A 27911-nucleotide genomic window follows, 5' to 3' on the forward strand; every position below is an offset into this window, starting at 1 on the left:
AGCTACAAATCTGACAAGCATTTTGTGTCATAAAAGTAGCTACAAAATTAAAAAATAATTAAAAAAAAAAAAATATATATATATATATATATATATAACCTGTGCATTAGGAGTGTTACAGTTTTCTCCACTTATATTTAAACATTCAAAGCTTAAGCAGAAAATGGAGAATGCGTGAAGATGGAGAAGAACACAAAATGTGTTGTGTGTCCTTGTGGAGCCCAGTCCTTAGTTGTAACTAGTTAGCTGTAGTGTGGCAAGGCATGTTACATTGTACTTGTAGCCTATGTTCCATTTACAATCAAGTGATGTTTTTGAAAATGTAATAATGCAGAAAGTTTTCTGTATTATTTCCGCAGTATAGGAATTAATAATATTGTGGGTCATCATGGTGGGTAAACATACTCACCTCAGCTGGCAGCAAGTTATATAAACAGTAAAAGAGTTTTCTGGGTAGGTTTATGGGATGGAATAGCCTACCGTTTGTAGCCCTACAGCCTATAAATTATTATGTCTACGGAATGCCAAACAAAATCCAACATGTGTGTCTGTGTGTTGTCATTTCAATTTGTGTTAGATGCAGCTGATTCTAATTGTGTTCAAACTTTACAATCCCTATCAAGGCATTTTTGTACATCAAACACTTTTGAATTAGAATATTTTTTAACATTTCTTTCTTTCTTTCTTTCTTTCTTTCTTTCTTTCTTTTTCTTTCTTTCTTTCTTTCTTTCTTTCTTTCTTTCTTTCTTTCTTTCTTTCTTTTTCTTTCTTTCTTTCTTTCTTTCTTTCTTTCTTTCTCTTTCTTTCTTTCTTTCTTTCTTTCTTTCTTTCTTTCTTTCTTTCTTTCTTTCTTTCTTTCTTTCTTTCTTTCTTTCTTTCTTTCACCTTCATATATTTCATATAGAAAGGTACAACTTCTTCAGTCACCTCAGGAGGGTGCAGTAGGCTAGCCTACATACCAAACACAGCACAGTCGCCTAATCATGTCCTCATGTTTTACTGTAGGTGAGCTGGATTAGACCAGTAGGAGTCACCGCTACACTCGCTTTCTCGCTCTACTGAATCTCTCAGTGATTGAGCAGGGAAACAAAATGCCGGAAGTGGGATTTCGGGATACGGTGTTTCGGGACTCGTAACCGTGGAAAGTTTACATTTCCAAGAAATCGACTTTTCCTGAGGATTAAAACTTTTCGGTTGCCCGGTGTTCGTCAGGTTTTGTCTCACGGTTTCATTCATCCTCACTTTTACAATGGGGCTCCCGGCGCTGGAATTCAGTGATTCTTTTCTGGACAGTCCTGACTTTAGAGAGCGACTCAAATGCCACGAAATTGAGCTGGATCGTACTAATAAGTTCATTAAGGATCTAATCAAAGATGGAAATATGCTTATCAGCGCTCTTAAAAGTAAGTTCCAGGTCGTGTTGTTGTTTTTTATGTAAGATTGATATGATTTATTGATTTTTTTTTGCTGATAAATCTTATTTTTGTTGTACTAAGTAGGCTATTGCTGACTGTTTGTAGCCTATTGTTCGTATTTATTTACTTCACTTTTTGTTACCTAATAAAATTAGAGTGAGAATTTTGTTCTCTGAAATGATGTCTGAAGAAAGTGCAGTTCAGTCTTCCCAAAAGAAAGGACTTAAAGCAGTTGACCTTTTTCCCTCTTGAATACCTAGACATTTCCTCTACTTGAAAATACAACTTAGTATGGGTCTAAAGATTTCAAGTGCTGTTGTGTAAACACATATTTGACCACTCTAATATTGAACAGGTTTAAGAAGTGAGCATGTACAGGGTTGGTGTATGCCATCATCAAATGCTTGTTTATTCAGCTGGGATCTGATACGATATCAGAAAGAAGTCTTTACTAGATATGCAGTTATCTGCCACTTCACTATCTGGGTCCTCCTGCCTAGATGGATTTGCTTTGTACAAGTTTTAGTCTTTGAACTTCTATCTCGTTATTTCCAACAATATTCTCTTTCACGGCTTTCTTCTTTATTCTCTGCCTCAAAACATTCTGGCAGAAGGCTCCTTTTGGCTTTTGTACCAAACAAAAGGCAGTGAATGTTTTCCTCAAAAGACTTTCAACTTGCTTTGCACTAATGCTTTGATTGAATGAGTATTTGTGATGTCATCTCCTTCCTGTTAGACTGAACAAATCAAGAGTGAATATGTTAAAATTACACTGAAGCTCCATAAAATAATTGTCTATTCAACAGATCTTTCTGCAGCTGTGCAAAAATTTTCCCAGTCCCTCCAGGATTTCCAGTTTGAATGCATTGGAGATGCAGAGACAGATGATGAGATTAATATCGGTAAGTAGTTAGCAAATGATCAAGATGAAAATTATGTGAACAATCATATAATTGATTCAATTATATATTTTTAATATGAATAGCTTACCAAAAAATGAAAATTCTGCCATCATGGACTTACCATCTTGTCTTTCTAAACCAGTAAACCAGTTTCTTTCATGCAATTCAAAAGAAGTAGCAGAATGTCTGAGCTGCTCTCATCCAGACAAAAATCTTCACAAAAAATGAAAGCTGTGATCACCATTCACTTTCATTTTATTGAAAAGACCAGCTATAAATAATTATTTTGTCTTTCACAAAAAATAGCAGGTTTGGAACGGCTTAAATAACGACAGAATATTCATTTGTTGTGTTAATTATCTCTTTAAGCTGTAAACAATGATGCAAGCAATAAAACAATCTCTTAAATGTCCATGCCTCTATAAGTTTTTTGCAGCTGTTGCTCTCAGTCACCCGCCAACAGTAACAAATGATGTCTAATAAAACTGAGAATACCACACATTGCTGTAGTAGCACAGCTCCTTAGTGTCAAACACAACAGTGATGGTTCTTTATCAGACTGAGACAATTGCTGAATGAACCCAAACAACTTTCTGCAAGAAAGTTCAAGGAATCAGAATGTTCCTTTCTGGCTTCCCATTTTGGTCATAACATTGTTAGATATTTAGACTGTTGAGACTGATAATTTGAAGATAAGCCTGTTTAAAAATGGTATTTTAATGTACAGCCAGATATAATGGCCATACACTACTGTTCAAAAGTTTGGGGTCAGTAAGATTTTTTTATTTTTTTTTAAGAAGTTAATACTTTTATAATAATCTATGCTACATTCAGTTGCTCAAAAACAACAGCAAAGCCATTCATTTATTTGTTACAATTTTTCAATTAATTTTTTTTTCTAATTAATCCGAGTATCCTGAAGATAAAATGTATCACGGTCGGTTTCCACAAGAATATACATTGATAATAATAAGAAATGTTTCTTGAGCACCAAATCATCATCACGTGATCACGTGAGACTGAAGTCTGATGTAATGGCTGCTAAAGTTGTAATAACTTTTTAAAATATTACTGTTTTCCTGTATTTTTGATCAAATAAATGCAGCCTTGGTAAGAATAAAAGATGGCTTTCAAACAAAGTATTTAAAAAAAATCTGATGACCCCAAACTTTTGTGTTTGCGAAAAATCACAAAACCATAAAGCATTGCGGTTGTTCTAATGCAAAATGAACATCTCAACAGTATAGCTATTGTTCAGTGAATTTATGGCTCTCCTGCTATGCATCAAAGCAGATAGAAAGTAGTTCTTATCTGAGTTCTTAATTGGTTCAAATCCTTGAATGTTTGGTAGAATGATTAGAGGAACTGTGAGGTGGGACCCTTTCTTATCGCCAAACTGAAAAAGTGCTGTATATTCCAGGACAGGAAGTGATGTATCCAAAGCATCCTTTGAAAGAAAAACAAACAGAATCACATACTCAGAATCATTGTGTGCTTTTAGTAGTGTTACATAATATCAACAGTGGCTTATTTTAGATTATCTCCCACATTTCTCAGGTGCGGATTTTACCATACATCTTAAAGGAGTAGTTCACTTTAAAAAAAAAACTTTTGCTGATAATTTACTCACCCCCATGTCATACAAGATGTCCATGTCTTTCTTTCTTCAGTCGAAAAGAAATTACGTTTTTTGATGAAAACATTCCAGGATTTTTCTCCATGTAATTCACTTAACTGGTAACCAAACAAATCTTTTTCAGAGTCAATTCGTTCATTTCGTTCATTGAATGAGCCAAATGACACGAAAAAAGATTCATTTATTTTGATGAACGAGTTCGAACAGGAGAGTCACGAACGCGCATCACAGAACGAGCAAGGCGACCATTTGAGCTTATAAAACTTAAACTTTGTTATTTTTTTAATTGAGCGATCGTTTCGCTTGATAAGACCCTTATTCATCGTCTGGAATCGTTTAAAGCCCTTTGAACAGTTTGCAGTTTGCACTGAAAGTGTCTTTTGGACCTTGAACCGTTTGGTTACCAGTAAAGTGCATTATATGGAGAAAAATCCTGGAATATTTTCATTAAAAACCTAAATATCTTTTCAACTGAAGAAAGAATGACATGGACATCTTGGATGACATGGGGGTGAGTAAATTATCAGCAAAAGTGAACTACTCCTCTAACTGTTTTACAAGTATCATGTCCAACATTAAAACAAGACAAATTGGATCACTGGATAAAGAATCACTATTAGTCATGCAATTTGGATTATTAAATGATTTGTCTTCATTTTTTTCTTCGACTGACCCTGTTGCACACATGAGGGGCTCATACAGGAATCATGCTTTATGTTACACTCACATTTCTACATCTTGAACATGTGGTCTGCAGTTTGAATACTCCTTTGTGCATTGATCAGTTGTGGGTGGCCATGGTATTTTTTTCTGCCTGGCTAATATTATGTGCAGGTTTTCTGTATTTCCTTCATGCCAAAAGTTCAAAGTGCAAAATCAGATGTGCTGATGGATTCATGATTGGAATTCCTTCTCTCTTATCACAGCCCAGTCATTCAAGGAATTCTCCCAGCTACTGAACACAGTGGAGGAGGAGAGGCGACGACTTGTAAGTTGCTTTGTTTCTGTTCAAAAACTTTTTTTAGTGCATTTATTTGATGAATAGACAGCAAAAACAGTAATGAAATTTACTCTTGTGATGGTAAAGCAGAATTTTCAGCATCATTACTCCAGGCTTCAGTGTCACATGATCCTTCAGAAATAATTTTTTACGCTAATTTGGTGCTTAAGAAATATTTCTTATTATGTTGAATACAGTTGTGCTATTTGTTTGATATATGACTTGCCTTTGTTCATCAAATTTGACCAATGTCATCAATATTCAAATTCATAATCACACTTACTTTTGATCGGTATTTCAGTTACGGGTGGAGGAATTTAAACATTTAAATTATGCAATATGTAAAATGAATTAAAAATAATGGTTTTGTGTGAAAAGTAGAGGGTCTAAGCTTTGTAATGATACCACATATGAATGTTAATGTTTCATCAGGACCTTAAAATATTAAAGGGCGATCATAATAATCTAAATAACGCAATTCACACACGGGTTTACGACTTAACAGGTTAATATTATTGTGGAAACCATGATGCATTTTTTCAGGATTCTTTGATGGATATAAAGTTTAAAAGAACAGCATTTATTTGACATAGAAATCTTTTATAAATGTCACTTTTAATCAATGTAAGGCATCCTTGCTGAATAAAGGTAAAAATGTCTTATTTTGCTTTCCAAGGAATGATGACATCATTTTCATTTTTGATTGGTTATGTGGGTGTAATACTGTAACTCAGTGATGGCTGTAAACACACTACATGATGTAGTTCACTTCAAATTTGCCACAGGCGTCGTAATTTGAAGTAACCATAGTGATTGTTTGCGTTTATAGTAGTTGTCTCTTTATTGTTCCTTTTTATGTGGCATTACTCACTCATGGTTAAAGCTTCATAGCACACTTCTAGGCTAGTGGTTTAGCGCTATTTTGAATGAGTTTTTTTTTGTGAGCTTCCGCAGTCAAGTCTGAGTGTTATGAGAAACAGGCCGTCTACCAAAAGATGCTTTCTCTAGGTCATGACCCTCCGTGGAGGGAAGGGAAACGGCGCAGATCAGCAAGTGGAGACTATGATAAAATATCACTCATAGCATCTTCTTTGCCAGCAGCTACAGCAGCTAATAGGTGCTTTTATGGCATTATTTATAAGGCGACGTGCTGCCAGGGAATATTACTGGCATTCACTGCTGCAGCTGGTGGATCATTAGTCATAGTACAGCAGTGAAAGACCTCACCAGGCAAACAATGCTCCTCTGTGCTTCACTGGTGACCCTACCCACATCTTAACTAACATCCAGCTTTGTTTGGGATTCATCCACACATTGACCTGAGTTTCTTTTATTGATTTTTTTTAGATTGAAGACACTATCATTTAAAGGTTTGGGGTTGGTCAGGTATTTTATTTTTATGGTTAAAGGATTAGTTCACGTTTGAAAAAAGTCGAAAAGTTCTTCAGTCGAAAAGAAATTAAGGTTTTTGATGAAAACATTCCAGGATTTTTCTCCATATAATGGACTTCAATGGGAACCAAACGGTTCAAGGTCCAAAAGACAGCTTCAGTGCAAACTGCAAACTGTTTAAAGGGCTTTAAACGATTCCAAACGATGAATAAGGGTCTTATCAAGTGAAACGATCGCTCATTTAATAAATAAATAACAAAGTTTTATAAGCTCAAATGCTCGCCTTGCTCTGTTCTGTGACATACGTTTGTGACTCTCCTGTTCGAACTCGTTCATCAAAATGAACGAATCTTTTTCTGAGTCAGCTCGTTCGTTTCGTTCGTTGAATGAACCAAATGACTCGGAAAAAGATTCATTTTGATGAACGAGTTCATCATTTTTATTAAATGAGGGATCGTTTCGCTCGATAAGACCCTTATTCATCATCTGGAATCGTTTAAAGCCCTTTGAACAGTTTGCACTGAAAGTGTCTTTTTGACCTTGAACCGTTTGGTTACCAGTAAAGTGCGTTATATGGAGAAAAATCCTGGAATGTTTTCATCAAAAACCTTAATTTCTTTTCGACTGAAGAAAGGCTGTATTTATCTGATCAAAAATACAGCAATTCATTCCTGTGATGGCAATCTACAGTATTATTCGTGTCACATGATACTTCAGAAACCTTTTAAATATGCTGGTTTCGGTTTGATGCTCAAGAAACATTTCTCATCAATGTTAAAAGCAGTTGCTTAGTATTTTTGTGGAAAGTATAAACCTTCTTAATCTTATTAGATGAATATTAGTTTTATAAGGAACTAATTATTTTATAAGATGAATAGAAAGCTCAAAAGAGCAGCATTTATTGAATATTTTGTTCAATTATAAATATTTTCTCTAACTTTTGATGAATTTAATACACCTTTGCTAAATAAAAGTATTAAAACAATACTGACTCCAAACTTTTGAATGGTATTGTGTACATATTTGTACCTATTGATAACTGCAATCAGTCACCCATATTTGAAATTTATAAAAAACTTCAAGTAGTCTGTTTGAATTTTTTTATTGATTATCACTTTGTAGACCAGATTGACTTCTAACCTGGACAAATCTAAAACTCAAGTTTTCTAAACAAAAACCCAAATGATTAGCTGTAATGGTGTGACTTTAGAACAGCAGTCTCTATTGTAACAAAGACAAGCATCTCTATTGTGTCTTCTGGGCTTGTGTCTGGATGTCTAATAAAAACGCTGAGGTCAAACCTTAGGTCATCCACTCATGACAGTGTTGTTGGCTCATACTTTCTGATGATTACTTTTCCAGTCTGTGGATCACAACATTTTTTCTTTTCTCAGTGAGAGACCTGAGTAATGCTCCCTTGTGCAATATGTCATGTTAGTGATTCATTTCTGCTCTATGTTCTCATCATTTCTTAAACTTAAAGAGGATAGTTTTCTTTTATCACAATGTTACAATAAAGTGAACATATGACAGTCCGTTCATTACACTTGAAATAATTTCACAACTTTGGTTTGAGAAAATTTTATAACTTCTAAAATGAAAAAACTGGAAATATTCCAGATTTATCAATTTCTTCTATATAGGCCAATTAAAGCTTTCCATCTTGTTAGTGTTTTTTATAATTTACCTTTAACTAAGAAACCGGTTCATGAATGACATCATCTACCAGGAAGTGGCATCATTTTCAGTAGTCAAACAACAGCACACACATTCTCTGATTCTTTCATTAATTCTACAATACTCCATCCAGTTTGATAAAATAAAAAGAAATCTGTATTATATTATCAAAATCCAGCAGATGGCTAACTTTAGCTCTTTATTTCCATCCTGTTACACATTCTGTTAATATTACATTGTTTATAATCAAGTTGAAGTTAAAAAACAGAGGATTTTTAGCTTCAACAGAGCATTTTTCTGAAAGTCTAATGTAACCTTTTATGGAAGTACGTGCTTACGGCACAAAAGCATATTCATGCGTTATAGAAATGACCCTGGATTAAATTCAAAATGTGTCAATACCCCAAGCAAAGGTTATTAATTTGGACACGGAAACCTTTGATTTGCACGAGAGAAGATATTAAATCTGTTGCATTTGCCTGGAGAGCCCTAGTCAGTCCGCATCCAGGCTGCTGTTTCAGTCCTATCCATTGTTTGTTGGAGAAAGGAGAGCGGGTCAGAGGAGCTGTGTGAAGAGCCTCAGGGGAAGAATTACCCAGCAGCCTCCTACAGTTTCTTTACTTCCTGCAGACCATGGCCGTGCTACGCTTCAGTCTCACATGCTCCTGCGCTGGGCCTCTCAGAATGACAAACACCTCCGTCAAGCTGAGAAAGTCCCTGAGGGCCTTTTCATTCATAGACGTACAATAACAGAGCCAAGGGGTGAATAACTCCCAGTAAATGCTTTGCCCTCCCACAAGGTTGAAGATGGGAAGAACTCCGTGTTACTGGAGCATAGTGGCGAGACGGTCAGGTCCAGAGCCTGTGTCTCACGTAACGGTGAATCACTATGTAAACACAACTGTAGTGTTTCATTGGACTTTTGCCATTGTGTTCTGCCAGATTAACAGACAGTCTCATATCCTCTGGTACTTTTATATTAGGCGCACTATCAGCTTGCTCTGCTTTAAGTGGGAGGCATTTTCCCACATGATGGATTAGACTGATGTAAGAAGTGAGCTTCCTCTCCTGCTATAAAGGGCCATGGGAAGTTTTGACGGGAAAAACTCTTGAGAAAACAGAGTGACTGTCTGCACTCAGTGGAGCGCTCGGCATTCTGCTGTATCTGAAGTGCTGAAAAGCCCCTTGCTTTAATGAGTTGAGTGCTTATTGTTCAAGTTCAAGTGAGCTTTATTGTCCTTCCGTTATAAGCGGAGACCTACAAAGGAATAAAAATGCTGTGTCACAAAGGAACGTGGTGCTACACGTGTAAAAATATCAACATAGACGTACTGTCATGGGCGGTCAAAGAATCAAAACAATGAACCAGAGAATAATATGGAGGAAACAACCACAAACACATTGACATCAAACAACCTTAAGTACAAGAGCGAACAAAGGGTCTAACAAAATCATTAACGAAACACACCTGAACTGACGAATCAAATCAATCTGTAACCATAGAAACAAACAGGCAGGGAATGGAGAACTGAACCATTTAACAAACTAACAGCAAACACTAGAATATAACAGAAAACTAAGGGGCTGTTTATACCACACCGTTTTCAACCAAAAACGTAACTTTTGACAATGGAGTTTTGAGTCCCTGAAAACGCAAAGTTTCGAAAACGGGTTTCAACGTGCAAGGTTTTGAAAACGGTCTACGTGTAAACAGCAAAAAACGCAAATCTGTAAAGACAATGCCCAGATAGCAAACTGACATTGAATCAACGTGGAAATATGACATCGAAACAACGTTGATCTGACATTGTTTTGCTCATCGAATTAACGTTGAACCAACGTCAGACGCGTCATTCTTTCAAAACTAAAGGAAAATCAACTTGAAATCAATGCGTTGTTTCAACGTTATGAAAGCAAACCAATTTTCGATTTTCATTTAGCTTTGAAGAATGCCGCGTCTGAAATTGGTTCAATGTTAATTCGATGAGCAAAATCAACGTTGTTTCAATGTCATGAGAGACGTCGTTTCCACGTTGATTCAATGTCAGTTTGCTATCTGGGTGACATCATGCACATGCGTGTTACGTGTTCAGGCTATAGTGTTTCATCGCCATCTAATGGCCTGGCTACACACTTCAGCTTTTCAGACTTTTTCGTGGGCATCGTTTTGACATTGAATCTACACGGAAAACTCAAAAGAAAAACGTCCCCGTTTTAACATAATAACCTATATAATCTACATATATAACTATATGACATGGCCCATGTAAACATGACGTGCTATATAAACCTAGCTAACTTATTGAAAGAAGTAAATAAATACTTTACATAAAACTTTAGACACACATTTGCAATTTTTAGATTTCTGCATTTAAATGCATTTTGATCATTTTGGCATAGCTTGGCATTCAATATTAGAATGAGGATGATGCAGTTGTCCTGGTAAAATAATGAAGAAGAAAAAAATTTTTTTTAGAAAAAAAACAACACATTTTTGCAAAGAAAATCTTATTAAAAGGTTCTCCCCAAAATCACAATTATATCACCATTTTTGGGTGAACTATCCCTTTAAGTAGTTTGGCATAATCTATAATAATTGTTGTTGTTATTATTATGATTTTTTAATATAATAATAATGCTTCCCTGCTTAATTAAAATGGTGTGACCAAAATGCAGAGACAAAAAACAAGAAATGATCCCTGCAGATCCTCAAGGTCAGTTAGTTTCTTAAAATACCTCTTTATGTCAAGATTAGTGACATATAATGTGAACCATAAACCATATGAAACTCACATGAATACAAAGAGTGTTCTTGTTGAGATACTTTTTTGTGAGATAGTCATATGTCCTACATTCAAGACGGCTCATCTGTCTAATGCTTATAAGCCTGTCATGCATGTTTGTGTAGGGCAAGCTTGTTTGACTTGCTTAGTGCATTGCAATAACAATATTAAAGTTTAAAATGAAAATTCAGTATTTTGTGTATAACATAGGGTAAACTAAACCCCAATCGAATATAAATATGCTGTTGGTTTACACTATAAGGGAAAAACTCAGCTGTGCACCATGAGCCGAACAGGAAATGCACGCATATTTTAGAAATGAAGTTGTCACTTATATACTTTTAAAGCCTATAGCATACATCTGGACCCACTTGGGAGTCTGTACATTTCTATTATTTGTAAGTGCAAATTCCATTAATGTTGATGTGGGTGGAAGGAGCCTGTAGAGATGGATGGTCAGCGCTGAGCGCAGGCAAGCATGTGGAACTTATTTTGACCAATTCTCCAGCGAGACATGAAGTCCTACGTGCTGTGCCTGGGAAAGTGTATAAAAGGAACTAGTGTATGTAATTGTGTGTTTTTCCAATTGGAGTGCCTACATGAAAATGGTACTAATTATAGCACTGTTATTTTACAGTAAATAAAAGTAATTCCCTTGGATACTGTTCATGCACCGTTCGCCCAACTATTAACAGAAACAACGGACTGATGTCGATGAGTTCACACAATGAGCACCACATTGTTGAATGAGCTTTTTTAAACACTAGAGATTGTAAAATGGGCGGATTGATATTTTTGTCAACTTTTTTTGGTTTTTATTTATTTAGAAATATTGCACGTGTTTTCATTTCTTTTAAACAAAATATTTCAAACAATATTAAACATTTTTTGTCAATATCACCATCCTTTTATTTTATTTTAATGTCTCTATAGCTATTTTTTAATGCAGGTTTGTAAAATTCTCATCTATTTGACCCATTTTAAACCTCATACTGAGGAATGCAGGCCGGATGTAATGAAATGCTATTTTAGACCATCTGAAGGCTGTACAAAGCAAACATTTTCCTCAAGGACTATTGGTTTTATTATAAATAATGTTTAAAGGTTTTTGATGGATGATTCATTGGTATTGGTTTGACTACTTTTTTTCTATTTAGATACAAAACGCTGATGACGTCTTGATCACACCGCTGGAGAAGTTTCGCAAAGAGCAGATTGGAGCAGCCAAAGTAAGTTCTTCGACCCCATTGTGAGTAAATGCTCTACATGTCAGCAGAAAGTAATTTTTACCTACCCTGCCCGTGACAGGATCCTATATGGTCAATATAGATCTGTGAAACCCTGCAGGAAGGGGGAAATTACAAACACCTGTTAAAAGCAAGAGCAGTTCAATTATACCCAGATACTGTAATGCCACATTGACCAGGATGAAATGGCCTGTGAGTGCTGTGCTAGAGGGCATGTTTATAACCAGACTCTAGTTAAAGCATTACTCTTTCTTGTGCTGCATGGGAGCCCTGGTGATCTGTGAATGCAACCCTTCCAGTCGTATTAGAAGAGCTGGAGCGCTGCCTGTTGAGCTCAAAGATCCAGGGCCAAAACACTTCATGCCTTATTTGGGAGTTTTGGCCCGATGCTCTTCAGCAAGAGCTGCAAAGGAACTCGCTTAACTTAGACATTGAGACATGATGGAGGCCAATGGGAATGGCAGTCCGGCTGTTCAACATCCCGCACATATCCAAAACACTGTCTCATGCGATCTATTTCCGACTTAATATATGTCTTAATAACTGGAATAAAAATGCTGAATGAAAACCGAACTATAATAATGTATAGATATTCCAAATAATTGATGTTTTTTTAATATTTGTGTATACGTTTTTTTTTTTTTTTTTTGGGAAATGTTTTTCAAATAAGGCTGCCTTCATGTGACCCGAAATACAGTAAAAAAAAACTGTAATATTGTGAATTATTATTACAATTTAAAAAGCAGCATTATGTTACTTTTGAAATTTTGCTCTCGGGGTCCCCCTACAGTTTGGAAACAGTATTGTCTTCTACTACTGTCGTAAAATCTGTCATGGTTACACTAGGGAATACACACATGCATTTGTTGACAAGCGATCCCCCTGAACTCTGCAGACAGAAGGAGTTCTCACATCTTGGGCAGACTCAAGTGTTGCGTGTGAAATGTCTTCATCCCATGTACATTGGCATATATTTCAGCATGTCTTATGAATATAGTGTCATGGGCTTTATTTTTTTTCAAACGTCAAATGATCGCGTAGCTCACGTTTACAAGCCAGCGTCTTTATAGTAACGTTAGCCTATTGGCTACTGTTTTACATAATGGATATGCTAATTCAATTCAATGTTTGTTGGTAGATAATTTGTTGGCGCACTCTGTTTCTGACGCACTTCACATTTGCTTGGCGGGGGAGGATTGATTCACCGGACCGGAGTTTTTATGGAGTATTACGAATTGATGTTTTTAAAATAGTATTAGTATAAAGAAATCACTCATTCGCTCATTTTGGCGTACCCTATGGATGAGTGGCGCCAGCGAGCTAACGCTGGACCAATATTGATCCTCGTCCAGCCTTTTATTTTGCCACTCTCCCTTTTTCTCTTTCTACTGTCCTCTGACAAAACCTTTGGCTTCTTAGTTTTACTTGCTGTTTCAGCCATGACAACATACAGAGGTAAAAAAAACACACGTTGGGCTCTCGCGTCGGAATTTGAGGAAGTGGCGTATGCCATAAAGCAGTCGAATTTTGTAGTTCTTTTTGTGCTCGGGTACCTACCCGCTCCCTGAAGTTACATAGTGCCAGTAAAAGTGATACAGACACTATCAGGCTATGGCAGACCTGTCTATCAACCTATTGTAAGTAGATGTACCATCTCAAGGGTTTTGGACAAATGTTATAAAGATTGAAAAAGTTACATAGTGCTGCTTTAAAATAACCACTTTCTGTTTGAATGTATTTTAAAATATAATTTATTCCTGTGATGGCAAAGCTGAATTTTCAGCGTCTCTTCAGTGTCACATGATCCTTCAGAAATCAATCAAACATTTCTTATTATTATCAATGTTGAAAACAAGGACAACAGTATTTATTTAAAATAGAAACCTTTTGTAACATTTGATTATACACGCTGTTACTGTCACTTTTGATTGTTTAAATGTGTTCTGGCTGAACTAAAGTATTCATTTATTTTTTTGAATGCTAGTTTCAAAACTTTTCCCCATCACCTAGTCCCTTTTGGAGCTCCATTGTACACTGTATTGTACATTGTATAAGGCTAACACATCTAAATTTGAAAAATTTACTTTGCTAATTTGTTGTTACACTACTTTCAGAAGTGTTTCTTTAATGTAGAGAAAATATTTTTCTTGATAATTCCCTGCATGCATGTCTTTTTAAAACCCTTGAACAGAAAGAACACATTCCTAGAGAGAGTGATGTCATTGCTTGCCAGCAGATGGGCCTAGAAACTGGACTAAGCATGTCAAACATGACATTCCTTCCAGTTCGTTGTTCGGCAAGTCCAGTCTGTAGTTTAGACGGCGTGTCCATTAGAGGGTCATGGGAAAGGTTGGGTTGATGTCAAACAGGAAAAACAAACAGCTTCAAACTGGTTTCAGTTGCATTCTCGAAAAAATTTGATTCTCACTGCTGGAGGTCTGCAGCGCATAAACGCTTCGTACAGCGTAAATGGGGCAGTCAGTGCAGGCACAGGAAGTGGGGGTCTTTTCTACCGTGTAAACTTCTTTACTCTGCCTCATTTAGAGCCATAGGATGTCCTGTAGAATTAGAAATACACACAGTGTTTTGTTGTTGTTTTTTATCTGTGTTACATGTCTTCGGCTGTATCACACTCTTCACTGATGGTATCTCAGTGACTAAGGGTGTATACATTCTGCACATGTCCTGAAGGACAAACATATTTGCTGGATCGTACTAGATTGTCAAATTATCCAGAATTGTTCTACTTTGTATTTCTACTGAAATTATGCTTTGTTAAAAAATATTTAATTAAAAAAAAAGTTAGTTGCGTTTAGTTTGTGACAGTACGTTTTTCTAATGTTCTAGACCCACACTGAATCTGCACATTTTCCTTTTTATATTTCACAATTTTTGTTCTGATTTTGGGTGTAAATAAATTTCGGCTCGACGGATGGGAAATTATTTTAAACACAGCTGTGCAGAATCTGCATCCAAACACTTCTTCAGAAAGCTACACAGAACATGTTGTAAAAGATCATTTCAAGTATAATAGCGTATACAAAACAACAAAAACAATCATGCTATCTGTGGAAATAAGTAGAATTTTATTGAAATAATTCAACTAAATATTGTGTAATAATATGTATTATATTTTAAATATGTAATAAAATAAATAAATAATGGCCATTTGAATTTGGTGGAAATCTGCAGGGCTTTCAGTAGAATATTTTGTTAAAGTTACTAACTATATTTAAAAGTCAAATATGAGTCTGCCATCTACTGGTTTTTAAATTTCATGATTTGTTTTTGAGCTATGGATTGGAAATAAACAAATAAAACGCATCATGTTTTAATGAGACTCTTACATGATGTTTGTTTACAAATCTAACGTTTTATATAATGCCTTATCTCTGCAAAAACCATTTATCACGAAAATTACAGTACAGGAAATTCCAACTCATGTCACTTTTCTTTTTTTGTCTTCTTTTTTTTTTTGGTAGGAAGGGAAGAAGAAATTTGACAAGGAGACAGAAAAATATTACACGGTTTTGGAGAAGCACCTAAGTCTGTCTTCCAGAAAGAAAGAGCCCCATTTGCAGGAGGTAACTTGAATGTTCATTTATTGCTAAAAAATATCCAGAGTACATAGTATATAACATATTTTTTGAAACCATTTCCTTTACCCTCACCAAATGGTATGATTTATGATTTTTTTTTATAGGCAGACACCCAGATAAATAAGGAAAGACAGGTCTTCTATGACGCCTCCCTGGAATATGTTTTCAAAATCCAAGAAGTGCAAGAGAGGAAAAAATTTGAGTTTGTTGAGCCGGTAAGACACACTTATTTCCATTTCTGCAGCACTATGAGTACAGCTTTCTTTTGGGCTGACGGGAAATATGAAGACTTCCACTTACTGAGAGAACAGACGGCTTTTAATCTATTGGCACATCTTGTAACAGTGTTGTTTCCCTGAAGCACATGCCTATCAGAACGAAAATGATGATAACAGCCACATCCTGCACATCTGTCAACCTATAAATGGGTAGATCCTGCATGATTATGAGTGTGATACTGCTTCTATACAACTGCCTCTGTCTTTTTCATAGCTGCTGGCTTTCCTCCAGGGATTGTTCACCTTCTACCATGAGGGTTATGAACTGGCGCACGAGTTTGAACCCTACAAGCAACAGCTACAGTTCAACCTCCAGAATGTAAGAGACTTCAGAGGATGTGGCCTGACATATCGGATTAAAAATGAGCCAACAAATACATACTGTTGAAATAAAAGCCACTGTGTAGATAAAATTGTTGATTGTGTGATGTATTCAAATATCCAGTATTTATTTCTGCACATGGAAGGAACTGTACTTTAGATTACAGTAATGCCCCTACAGAACCAACACTGTTGTTTTGATGTTCCCTGTGAAGACAAGGAATAATTTTGAGAGCACAAGACAGGAAGTGGAGAATTTGATGAGAAGGATAAGGTCTGCAGAGCAGGACTTTAAAGCTCCAGGACAGTGGACCATGGAGGGCTTCCTCTATGTGCAAGAGAAACGTGAGGATCCTCATAAGCAGTGTACATTTAGAATATTGATTTTCAAGTAGACTGTTAATATATATAAATTCATGTGCACTGATGATCACCTGTCTTCTGTTGAAGGACCATTGGGGTGCACGTGGAGTCGACATTACTGCACGTACGAGAAAGGGACCAAAATGTTTACGATGAGCAACTCTGAATTCAAGTCTGGAGGCAAACAGGTATTACATGTTTTGAATTTATCCACCGGTTTCACAGACAATGCTTAAGCTAGTTCCAGACTAAAATGCAGGTTTGAGCTGCTTTATCTAAAAAGCAACTTCCACTAACATATCTTAAAATATGTCAGTGCCATTCCTTTTCCTCAAAATGCACACCAGTAATGTATTTTAAGGTATCTTTATAAAAGCAACTTGAATGTCCTAATTGATCTAAGGCCTAATCCTGGCTTGATCTAAACCCTGCCTGTGAAACCGGGCCTAAATGTTATTAGCTTTATCTCTCATTAGTATATTTTGATTCCTTTTGTCTTCCATCGATAGAATGGACTGATCTTGAGTCCCCCTGAGATGTTTAAGCTGAAGTCCTGCATCAGACGGAGGACGGACTCTATTGACAAGCGATTCTGCTTCGACATTGAGGTGGTGGAAAGGTGTGTGGAAAGGCTGTATTGAGAGAAATTTGAGTGTTACAGGAGATTGTTGTGTTTAAAGGGATATAAAATAAATTGACATCAAGGTCATCTAAGATGTTGGTGTCTTTTTTTCCACAGTAGTTTCAATATTTATATTTTTAGGTCAAACCGTTCATGTCTGTCAGTCATATAATGCAGGTCTATGGTCACCACCTCAAAGAGCATGCACAGAGAAGTCCAGATTAAACATGATTTAATGACTCATAAATGTAAGTACACATTGATGGCCTAAGACACGAAACGAGCGGTTTGTGTGAGAAAACGAACAGTATTTATATCGTTTTTACCTCTTGTTACCATAGCCACGAAGCGCCCGCGCCCTCAGATCACTTGGACGTGGCTGTGGTTGCAAAAGGTAAAAACGATATAAATACTGTTCGTTTTCTCACACAAATCACTCGTTTTGTGTCTTAGGCCATCAATGTGTCTTTACATTTACGAGTCATTAAATCATGTTTAATCTGGACTTCTCTGTGCGTGCTCTTTGAGGTGGTGACCATATACCTGCATTATATGACTGACAGACATGAACGGTTTGACCTAAAAATATCAAAATTGAAACTACTGTGGAAACAAAGACACCTACATCTTGGATGCCCTTGAGGTAAACTAAAACGTACCAAAAATTTATTTCAAAGTGAACTATCCCTTTAATGCTCGCTTCGGTCTGTCATTTTCAACACTCTCTCCTTCATTCCATCTCTTCTTTTCTCTCCTCATAACTGAAGAGGCAAACCCTGTGAAGGGCTTCTGTTCAGTTATCTGCAATGTTTCTATAAAGCCCATCGGTACGTTGCACTTTTATCCTGAGCTGCTGCCGTGTTCTAATAATATCACTTTTAATAAAAAACGAGCTAATGTGCTATATTAAAGGGTGTGTTCACACTCTGGTAGGAATGCTCTGTTAATGCAGCTCATTTGAATACATTTGAACACTGCTGACCAAACAAGCAGACCAAGACCCACATGTTCAGGGAGTCTGAAAATGTCTTTTCAGGTGTCAGATCTGCGTATTCTTGCAGCAGATCTTCTTTTCTGTGCAATGGAGGAATTCCTGGCACTGTTTTGACTCTTGATAAACTCTTTTTGAGTTCTCAGCTGGTAAATACCATCATATATACGCACATGTAATGAGTGCATTTAGGCCGCAAACAGCGTTGTTTGGAATGTTCGATAAGTTCAGTCGCAAAATTTACGTCATAAAAGCGTTTTTTGTGTGTGTGTGTATTTATGTTCAGTTTTAAAATGACCAGGTTTTTTTTTTATCCAAAAACAAACAAACAAGAGAATCCAGCTGTGTGAACACACCCTAAGTTACTTTTTAATGCTATGTAACAGTTGCCTAAACATACTAAACAAAAAGTTTAGTTTAGTATATATCACAACTTACAAAAAAGACGTGTGTTTGATTTATTTTTGGATTAATTCGGTTTGCAACCTCACAACTCAGATTAAATATGATTTTTTTATACCATGTTGGAGCTGTGAATGGCAGTAAAGAAACAAAAATATATATTTTTGCTAATTTGTTTGCAAGCTTTGAAAACCTCTCATTAGCCATAGGCATGATGCTTAGAGCTTGATTCAAAAAAGGTAATAAATAAACAGATAAATTATGCAAAATCCACCTCTCATCTTACACCAGAAGTTAACATCTGTCAATCTGTCCCGCAGGCATGGCATCATCACCCTTCAGGCTCTCTCTGAATCCAACAGAAGGCTGTGGATGGAGGCCATGGACGGAAAAGAGCCGGTAAGGGCAGCCGCCCAGCTGACGCTGCTCAAAATGAGACTCTGCTCTCGGTTTGATAAACATATGTCTGTTCATAGTGCAAGAGCTTCATTTTAAAGTAAGGCTTTCTAAATCATGATAAGATAAGAGTAAAAGACTGTAAAATAAAGGTAGGTTCAACCAATGGTGTAAGTCAGAATTATCTGTTTGGGTGACCAATGACAGACAAGGAAACCCATTTTTCCGGCCATTATTTTTTACTTTTAAGAGTTTTTCTTTCTCCCCTTTCCCATTATAGACACGTAATTGTTGTTATAGAGGCTCTTTGAACTCCAGGCAATGAATAGTGTACACATGGACAGGAAAAAGATGACAGCTGAGAATTTACACTTCGCTAATGACTCTTTGTTTTGACTCTTATACTGTCAGCTGTAGTTGATTGGCTTCAACTCATTTGACCCTCATTGCACTGCTATTATTTAGTTGAGTTTGTGAATTTCTTATATACAAAGGATTATTAGTGGGTGTATGTTTATAGTATGAAACTATAAATTGTATTTTGTATATACGGCCCTATAATTTATCTCCTAAAAGAGATATTGATTATGCAATATAATGCATTAATGCATATGCTTTAAATCACATTTATATTGAGTGTTTTATAAACATATGGTGATTTCTTCTAGATTTACACCCTTCCAGCACTTCTGAGCAAGAAAGAGGAAAGTAAGTTCTATTTAATTGTCATTTTTGGTGTATATACTGTAGAGAATAAATTGCATTGTTTATTTATAAGACATAAATAGTTCACCTGCATTAGCATTAGCTTAATTTTTATGTAACATACACACTTTCTGTCCACAGCATTCCTAAATGAAGCAGGCTTTAATTTTGTAAAGAAGTGTATAGAGCTTGTGGAAACTAGAGGTGAGTCTCTGCATCCTTTTCACTTAATTTAAGTTTTGCATTACATATATTATGACATGTGTTATGTAAAAAAAATAAATGAATACTGCATTACATATATTATGACATGTATTATGTATTCATAAATAAATTAATACTTTTGTTAAACATGTAAAAATCGATTAATCGTGATTTATCGTATCTAACATAAAATTCTGTTTACAAAATATGTGTGTATTATATGTGTAAACACAGACTTTTATGTTAGATGCAATTAATAAGGATACATTCAATTTATCAAAAGCGTCAGTAAATGCTTTTACATGGTTAGAAAAAGTTCTGTTTAAAATAAATGTTTTTTTTTATTGATTACTGAGAAGTGGATTCTGAAAAAAATCAGCTTTGCATTAATAATATTTTGCAAAAATGTATTTATGATCAAATAAATGCAGCCTTGAAGAGCATAAGAGACTCTTTCCAAAAAATATCACTGACCTTAAATTTCCAAACAATTATGAGTTTCATGACTTCAACTGAATTGAATCAGGTTAAATCAGTAACAGTAAATACATGAATTAACTTTAAAAAAAAATAAAAATAAAATATATATAAAATAATATATATATATATATGTTTATTTAGCTATTAAATAAACAATTTTTTGTATTAACCTACAGAATATTTGACCTTTTATTGCATTGAATTTCTTAGAATGCAAAAACTGTATTTTCCCTTTCATGTCTAGGCATTAACACAATGGGGTTGTACAGAATTGGTGGAGTTAACTCTAAAGTCCAGCGATTGATGACCTCAGTGTTTGGTACGGTAATCCAGAAATCCAGTACAATAGAATGCTTTCTTTTTTGCTCACAGAAACCAGATAAATGTATGAAGACTTTAACATAATGGCATTTTTGTAATATTGTTATAAAAAAGGATTGTTTGTTAGAAATACACACAATTTACAGTAACCTTAAGCATATGTTTTTGAAGCCAAATTCCATTTAATATGAGTTCATTTGACCCTTCCAGCAGCCAAAGCTCCTGCAGATATGGACCTTGACCCAGACACCTGGGATAACAAGACCATCACCAGTGGCCTGAAGAATTACCTCAGGTTCATAAATAATTGCCATCATTTTTACTTTTTGAAAATGGCATGTTATCAAGGAAAAAAAAGTAAGTCATTCTGTTCCCTACAGGTGTCTGGCAGAACCTCTCATGACCTACAGACTCCACAAAGACTTCATCATGGCAGTCAGTGAGTTCGAGCATGTTCTGTCCTCGATAAACTCTTCGTCATGGCCATCTGTGACTTGTTTATTTAATGATAAGATGCCTTTGGATTGCTTTTTTTATTTTTAGAGTCTGATGATCAGAACTACAGGGTCTGTGCTGTTCACGCCCTCGTCCACAAGCTCCCCGACAAGAATAAAGAGATGCTGGATATTCTGATAAAACATCTACATGTGTATGTAGCTCTAGTTCTTGAAGATTTAAGAAGAAACTGCACGTCTAGTACATTGGTTCACGAGTGCACTTTAAATTCCACAAGGTGGTGCTAACTGTAGTGTTTTTAAACAAAACTGTTCTGCTGTTTTTGACAGGGTTTCCACACATAGTCAGAAGAATCTGATGACCGTGTCTAACCTGGGTGTGATTTTTGGGCCGACACTCATGCGCTCTCAGGAGGAGACAGTTGCTGCCATGATGAACATCAAATTTCAAAATATTGTTGTAGAGATCCTGATAGAAAATTATGATAAGGTGATCATTTAAACAAACAATTCTCTTTAAATAGACATCAGCATGCTGATAGAGGAACAAATTAATTAATAAAATATGACAATTGCTTATCTGACCACTAGTTTTACCAATAAAAGGCTTTTCAACAAGGTTGCACCAATATTTAAAATTCTGGACGATAAATAATTCACGTTACTGCCAATAACCAGTAAATATCAGATATTACAATTCTATAACATTTTGCCTGAATAAACTCTAAATAAAATAAAATGTAATATAATGTATGGAATGAAACATGGATATTCACTTGATAAAGATTAAATTTAACAATGTTATTAAATTAGTGTTTTTATGTTAAGTGAGCATTAGATTACAGCAAAGGTAAAAATAATAATAATTTTTATATCAGTCGATATTCAGCAAGGGCACATTAAATTGATCGAAAGTGACAAAAGAGACATTTACATATAATGTAACAAGTAAATAAATTAAATCGAATCCTGAATAAACTGCATCACAGTTTCCACAAAAATATTAAGTATAATTATTAATATAATATTCTAAATATAATATTCTGTTTCTTGAGCAGCAAATCACATCATATCAGAATTATGTCTGAAGGATCATGTGACACTGAGTGATGATGTTGAAAATTCAGCTTTACCATCACAATTACATTTTAAAATGTAATATTTCACAATATTACTGTTTTGACTGTATTTGCATCAAATATAGGCATATTTGATGAGAATTAGATACTGTATATGGTACATTGTTACTTCTCAACTCCAAATATGTTTTTGTATATAGTTTTGCTCATCTAATGCAGATGTTCTTTGGTTGGATCAAAACACTCATGGTATCTTTTTGTCTTTTTTCTTCTTAGATATTTCATCAAGCTCCAGACCCGAACGTCCCCCTGCCACAGCCTCACTCTCAGTCTCGAGCCAGTGCCAGTGCCAGTGCCCGCCGCAGCAAAGCCATCTGCCTGTCCTCAGGGTCCCGTAAATCCAGAGGCCTGTACCCTCCCGCCCTGTGCCTGGCTGATGCTGACAGTGAGTCTCCCCAAAAACAGGCATTCAGTCCATCTGTTAGAAGAGTCAATTTAACCCCTTCTCTCCATCAGGTGACACGTTCAGCAGCAGTCCGAGTAGCACTCCCATGGGCAGTATGGAGTCTCTCTCGTCACACTCTTCAGAGCAGAACGGCTGCTCGAAGACGGGCTCCCCATCACGTTCCAAACACAAGGCGTCAGGGACACTGTGCTGGACCACTTCATCTCCCTCCTCCAATGGGCCCAAAAGCCCTCCTTGCCCCGCCAGCCCCGATTCCAGCTCCAAAGAGGACGCCAACAAGACTGATGGAGAATGGGAAGAAGCACTGAGTACAAGCCCTGGAGATCGAAGCTCTCTGGCTTCAGAGATCCTCCAGAGGACCCTTGGAGAGACACTGGAGGATCACGGGGAAGAACGTCTGTCCACCTGCTCTTCTCTCACTTCACTTCACATTTCTGAGGGTAAGCGAGAGTACGTTTAACTGCATTTTTGCACAATGTGGAGGCAAATTGACGAAATCCTGCATCTTATCACCCTTCAACAGAATACAATTTTTTCTTGTGTGTTTTGTTATTTTTATCAATTGTTTTTGTATAAGTCGATATGGTTTTTATTCAATTTGATTTCAGTTTTAGTAATTCTAGGACATCAAGTTAAACTTAAAGGGGTGGTAAAATGCCATTTTCACAAGATGTCCCTGATGTCCCAAGATTCTCTGATGTCCCCAGAGTGTGTGTGTGTGTGTGAAGTTTTAGCAGAAAATACCCCACAGATATTTTTATATTTCGTTAAAGTTGTCACTTATTGAGGGTTTACAAAAATGCACCATTTTGTGCCTGGCCCTTTAAATGCAAATGAGCTGCTGCAGAGGGCGGGGTTCAAGAGCTCACGTGCGATTACCTCATGCAGACCCACTAAATGACAGAAACTGTTCTCCTTTTAATGTTAAAATGGAGTCTCCATCAAAGATGGAGAGACTCAAGAAGAAGTGACAACATGTAGAATGCAACAGGACGTCTCTGAATGGTTAGTTGATGAATTTATGTTGCTGATGTGGAGTTAACTATCTTCAATTAGGATATTCTGTCATGTAATCTATAAATCGCTCATATAGGAACTGTTGTGAGATGCACACAGAGTGACTTTCTATTGCATGTGAATAAAATGGATAAAATTTGAGCTGACTCACAAATGTACTCTTACAACCACTCTTCCTCTTCTCAACATGGACTGCGTATTCCCGGGGGCGGGGTTTATGCACATTTTGGGGTTGCTGATGTCACTAACCCTGGAGGAATGTCGTGTAGTCTCTACCAGCCATTTGTTGTAGTCCTTTTCTTTAAAAGCATATATCTTCCTTTGCTTTGAACTTTGACCGTTGTGACTTTGATACTGTTGTTTATGCTCAAACAGCAACATTACACACTAACTAAAGTTAGAAAAGTGAAATCATCCTTTACCACCCCATGTTTTAGTTTAAGTTGATAATAAAATCCTGCTCCCTAGTCTCTCCCAAGGCCTGTTGGCCTTGACTACAGAAAGTAGTACAGAACAAACATTGTTCACTAGTTCCCCCTTGCGGCATTAGGCTACGGAAAGCATTTGACAAAGGATACATTTTCCAAGACATGATGATTCACACACACATATACGTTTTTTGGGCAACGTTCAGGTTTCAGAAGCTGTCACGGCTCCGTCCAGAGCCTGGTGTCACGTGGTCAGAGAGACAGTCTCAAGTCCCTCCATCTGCCTGATCTGCCTCCTAAAGAGAGCGTGAGATACAGAGCTGACTCCTCAGCCAGCAATGGCTACCAGAGACCGGGATCTGTGTAAGTAAAAACCTTCTCAGTGAACTTCTGTCATAATGTAAAATCAGTTTGTTACACTGATCTCAGTTGATATCAAATGTGCCATGCTTTTATCCCCCCAGTGTGGCCTGCCGAGCAGCAATCTTTGAGAGTCCTGTGATTTCACAGCCCACAATGGGAAGGTAATGAGCCAGATTAATTGTATTGTTAAGTGTTATTTATTATCATTAGTGCTGTCAAATTGATGAATTGCCATTTAATTGCATCTAACGTAAAAGTTTGTGAATATATATATATATATATATATGTGTGTGTGTGTGTGTGTGTGTGTGTACTATATACACTTAAAGTGTATATGTATTTATATATACACACACACACACACACATATATATATATATATATATATATATATGCAAGCTTTTATGTTAGATGTGATTAATCACGATTAATTGATTTGATTGCAGTAATTATTATTACTTATTTCCATGTCTGAACGGTATCTGCAAATGTTAAAATGTGCATGGCTCTAAGAGAAAGACTCTAAAGTTGTGATCAGATATTATTAATGCTATGTTATATCTTATGGGGTTAACTCTAAAGTCTATTCTTTGTCATTGTCCTGTAAATGTTAGACTACTTTTCAAAAGTTTGGGGTCGATTTTCAAAATGTTTTCATTTATTTGATCGAAAATACAGTGAAGCAGTAATATTGAGAAATAATATTAAAATAGTTTTCTATTTTAATATTTTGAAATGTAATGTGTTCCTGTGAAAGGGATTTCTGTAAATGTCAGGTGTTGTTAGTTGTTTTTTCCAGCCCTTCTTACTTTGCAAATTAATTAAAAAAAAAATTTAGTAATATGTTTAAAAAGGCAATTGGTCACTGAAAACAATCTTTTTAAATGACAGACATTGAAATGTTCTGTAATTTGACCGAATTTCTTGATATTGTGTGTACTAAGAACAGCCAAAGGTTAAGTGTTGTTGATGCTGTCAGGGATGTTGGTGAGTTTCCTCATTGTTCAATTGTCTCCCTCTGGTGTTTTTACAGAGAAGCTAAAGCCTTGTTTTCCTGTCAAGCGGAGCACAGTCATGAGCTCAGCTTTCCTCAGGGGGCGCTCTTCTCCAATGGTAACCACACACTCTGTTCAAAACTTTGCTTTGTGTACTGTTGCCAAGGATACAGTTTGAGATATGAGCCTGTACTTTACTTTTTTAAGGAAACACAAAAGGCTATGTAGAAGTTATTCTGCTTTTAACTCTTTATTGTTATGTGTTTGTCTTAATGTCCATGCAGTGTATGCTTCGGTGGAACCTGGCTGGCTCCAAGCTACATATAATGGCAAAACTGGACTCATCCCAGAGAATTATGTGGCGTTCCACTGATGGGGCCAGAAAACGCACAAGCAAAGTCCATGGTATCCATGGTGTTCATTTCTGCAAAAAAAGGGACCATTTATATGTACATTGCTACCTTACTGTATGTAAATCGTTTTAGCATAGCATTCTAGTTTTTGCATATTATTATAACCATATCATTAACCATTGCATTTGATCAAACTTATTCAGGATGTAAATATCACCTTTGTCCTAAATGTACAGTAGATTTTATTATCATCTAGGTACATGCAGTTGACTTCTGTATTTATATGAGAGCCATAATGCTGATGGGCTGTAATATTTTAAAACTGATCCGTGTTTTGGTACGGCTCTGAAGGAAATATATAGAGGGAGAATTATTCCTGTGCCATATGCATTAATTAGAGACCATATTAAGTAGCAGAAGATGTTGTATTGCCCAATCTGACATATGTGAAATTGTTAGTAGTATGTTTTATTGACTTTCTTTTCAGTGGTACCAAAAGATCAAGCATTTCTAGTAGATGCCGGCCATCTTTTATTTCATTAACTGTTGAATCTTTTAGGTGAAATCGATTAGTTGATGCTAATTTTTATTTAATACAATTTCAAAGGGTTAAATAGAAAATCGGTACTCTGAATAGTCGTTTTTTTTTTTTAAAAGAACCTTCCCCCCTCCACAAATTTCAACAAAATACATGAATGAAATGACTTTAAGAGCCAAAAAACGTTTCTTATATACTTATTTTATTGTACTAATATACTGTCAATGTTTTAAAACAGTGTAACAAAACAAAAGTTCTTTCAAAATTTTAGCTTATACTGTTAGGTATAATATAGTGGAGTTTGTTTAATGAAATACAATATAAAAAAGACAAAATACTTCTGACAGTGTTAAACGTTGTAGATTGTTAAAGTTATAATTTGTTATAGTTTGTGCTCACAAAAAAAATGCAGTTTTTTTCAACTAATGGCTCTGCTGTATATTATTGTACACTGGTTTACCATTTCCATATGTTGAAATGGAAAAAGGAATTGCTATACAGATTATAAAACTAATTATTAACATCATTTTCAAAGTAATTTAATGTGTGATGATTTTCTTATAAAGCATTTTTTACTAATAAAATGGCATTCATGTCTATCTATCTATCTATCTATCTATCTATCTATCTATCTATCTATCTATCTATCTATCTATCTATCTATCTATCTATCTATCTATCTATCTATCTATCTATCTATCTATCTATCTATCTATCTATCTATCTATCTATCTATCTATCTATCAGTTGTTGCCACCTCAGTTTACATCTAAAAGTTATCCTCAGTTTTGCATTCTATATACACTGAGAGGACATGAAAAGTGACAAAAAAAATCCACATTTAGAAATGTGAAAACATTACTTCACTTTGCTTTTGTACTGAACTCTGAACAGTACATCAGTATGACACATTATTACAAATAATATCTGACTATAAAGTAAACTTCCCCTGTGATATCATTTGCTTGTAAACGTGGGTTTTTCCTGTGCTTTGGATGGATATGAGGTGCTTATCTCTGACATAATCATCATTTTAAGGACTTTTAACAACAATGTCCATATATTCGAAAGTCCAAGGACCAGCGAAGTGATTTCCAGAACAGAATTGCAATAATCAGATTTCCATTGACGTTACAACATGTGAACAGCAAGGACAGCAATTGACTAATGTGGTAGATATTTGAAATGTACATGTCGTAAATGTTCCTCTCATGCTCAGTTGAGACTTAACTGTGACCTGAACAGAAATGTTCTTGTTACACAAAAAGGAGAAATTGTGGAGAAAAGGAATATGACATTGAAAAAGTGGGTTGTCCAATTATAGTTTATCTCATAACATAATAAATCATTAAACATTTTGTGTTTGAACAGGACTTTAACCACCGATTTCACAGACAAGTCTTAAGCCTACTCTTGGACTAAAATGCAAGTTTGAGCTGCTTTAACTGAAAGCAACCTGCATTGACATTTCTTAAAATATGAT

The 27911-nt window shown here is 35.8% G+C and overlaps 1 protein-coding gene across 4 annotated transcripts; it reads left to right on the forward strand.

The window, feature by feature from the left end:
- Positions 1 to 1009: 1009 nt before the first annotated feature.
- Positions 1010 to 27796, forward strand: arhgap42a (Rho GTPase activating protein 42a). 4 transcript variants are annotated; one of them, XM_039693813.2, is made up of 25 exons: positions 1010 to 1403; positions 2222 to 2317; positions 4880 to 4941; positions 11963 to 12034; positions 15535 to 15636; positions 15756 to 15866; positions 16144 to 16248; positions 16466 to 16595; positions 16701 to 16801; positions 17123 to 17232; positions 18003 to 18062; positions 18949 to 19027; positions 19693 to 19732; positions 19871 to 19933; positions 20658 to 20732; positions 20948 to 21029; positions 21115 to 21173; positions 21278 to 21383; positions 21520 to 21679; positions 22545 to 22713; positions 22785 to 23174; positions 24386 to 24542; positions 24644 to 24703; positions 25576 to 25655; positions 25822 to 27796. In XM_039693813.2, the coding sequence occupies exons 1-25, from the start codon at positions 1250 to 1252 to the stop codon at positions 25908 to 25910; spliced, it is 2712 nt and encodes a 903-aa protein (XP_039549747.2). In that variant the 5' UTR covers positions 1010 to 1249; the 3' UTR covers positions 25911 to 27796. The 4 variants fall into 4 exon arrangements, with proteins under 4 accessions (XP_039549747.2, XP_088980052.1, XP_039549746.2 ...); XM_039693812.2 differs by having other exon boundaries at positions 1012 to 1403; positions 20945 to 21029; XM_039693814.2 differs by lacking the exon at positions 18003 to 18062 and having other exon boundaries at positions 1013 to 1403; positions 20945 to 21029.
- Positions 27797 to 27911: the final 115 nt, after the last annotated feature.

Source organism: Pimephales promelas, chromosome 19 (assembly GCF_988280905.1).
Source record: "Pimephales promelas chromosome 19, fPimPro1.hap1.1, whole genome shotgun sequence".
Taxonomy (NCBI): Eukaryota; Metazoa; Chordata; class Actinopteri; order Cypriniformes; family Leuciscidae; genus Pimephales; species Pimephales promelas.

Bases quoted from the DNA above. Each gene is read 5' to 3' on its own strand.
- arhgap42a (XM_039693812.2), top strand. From the start codon at position 1,250: ATGGGGCTCCCGGCGCTGGAATTCAGTGATTCTTTTCTGGACAGTCCT. The intron at 4,942-11,962 runs GTAAGTTGCTTT...TTTTCTATTTAG, and splicing joins AGGAGGAGAGGCGACGACTT to ATACAAAACGCTGATGACGT. The intron at 19,028-19,692 runs GTAAGGGCAGCC...GATTTCTTCTAG, and splicing joins CCATGGACGGAAAAGAGCCG to ATTTACACCCTTCCAGCACT.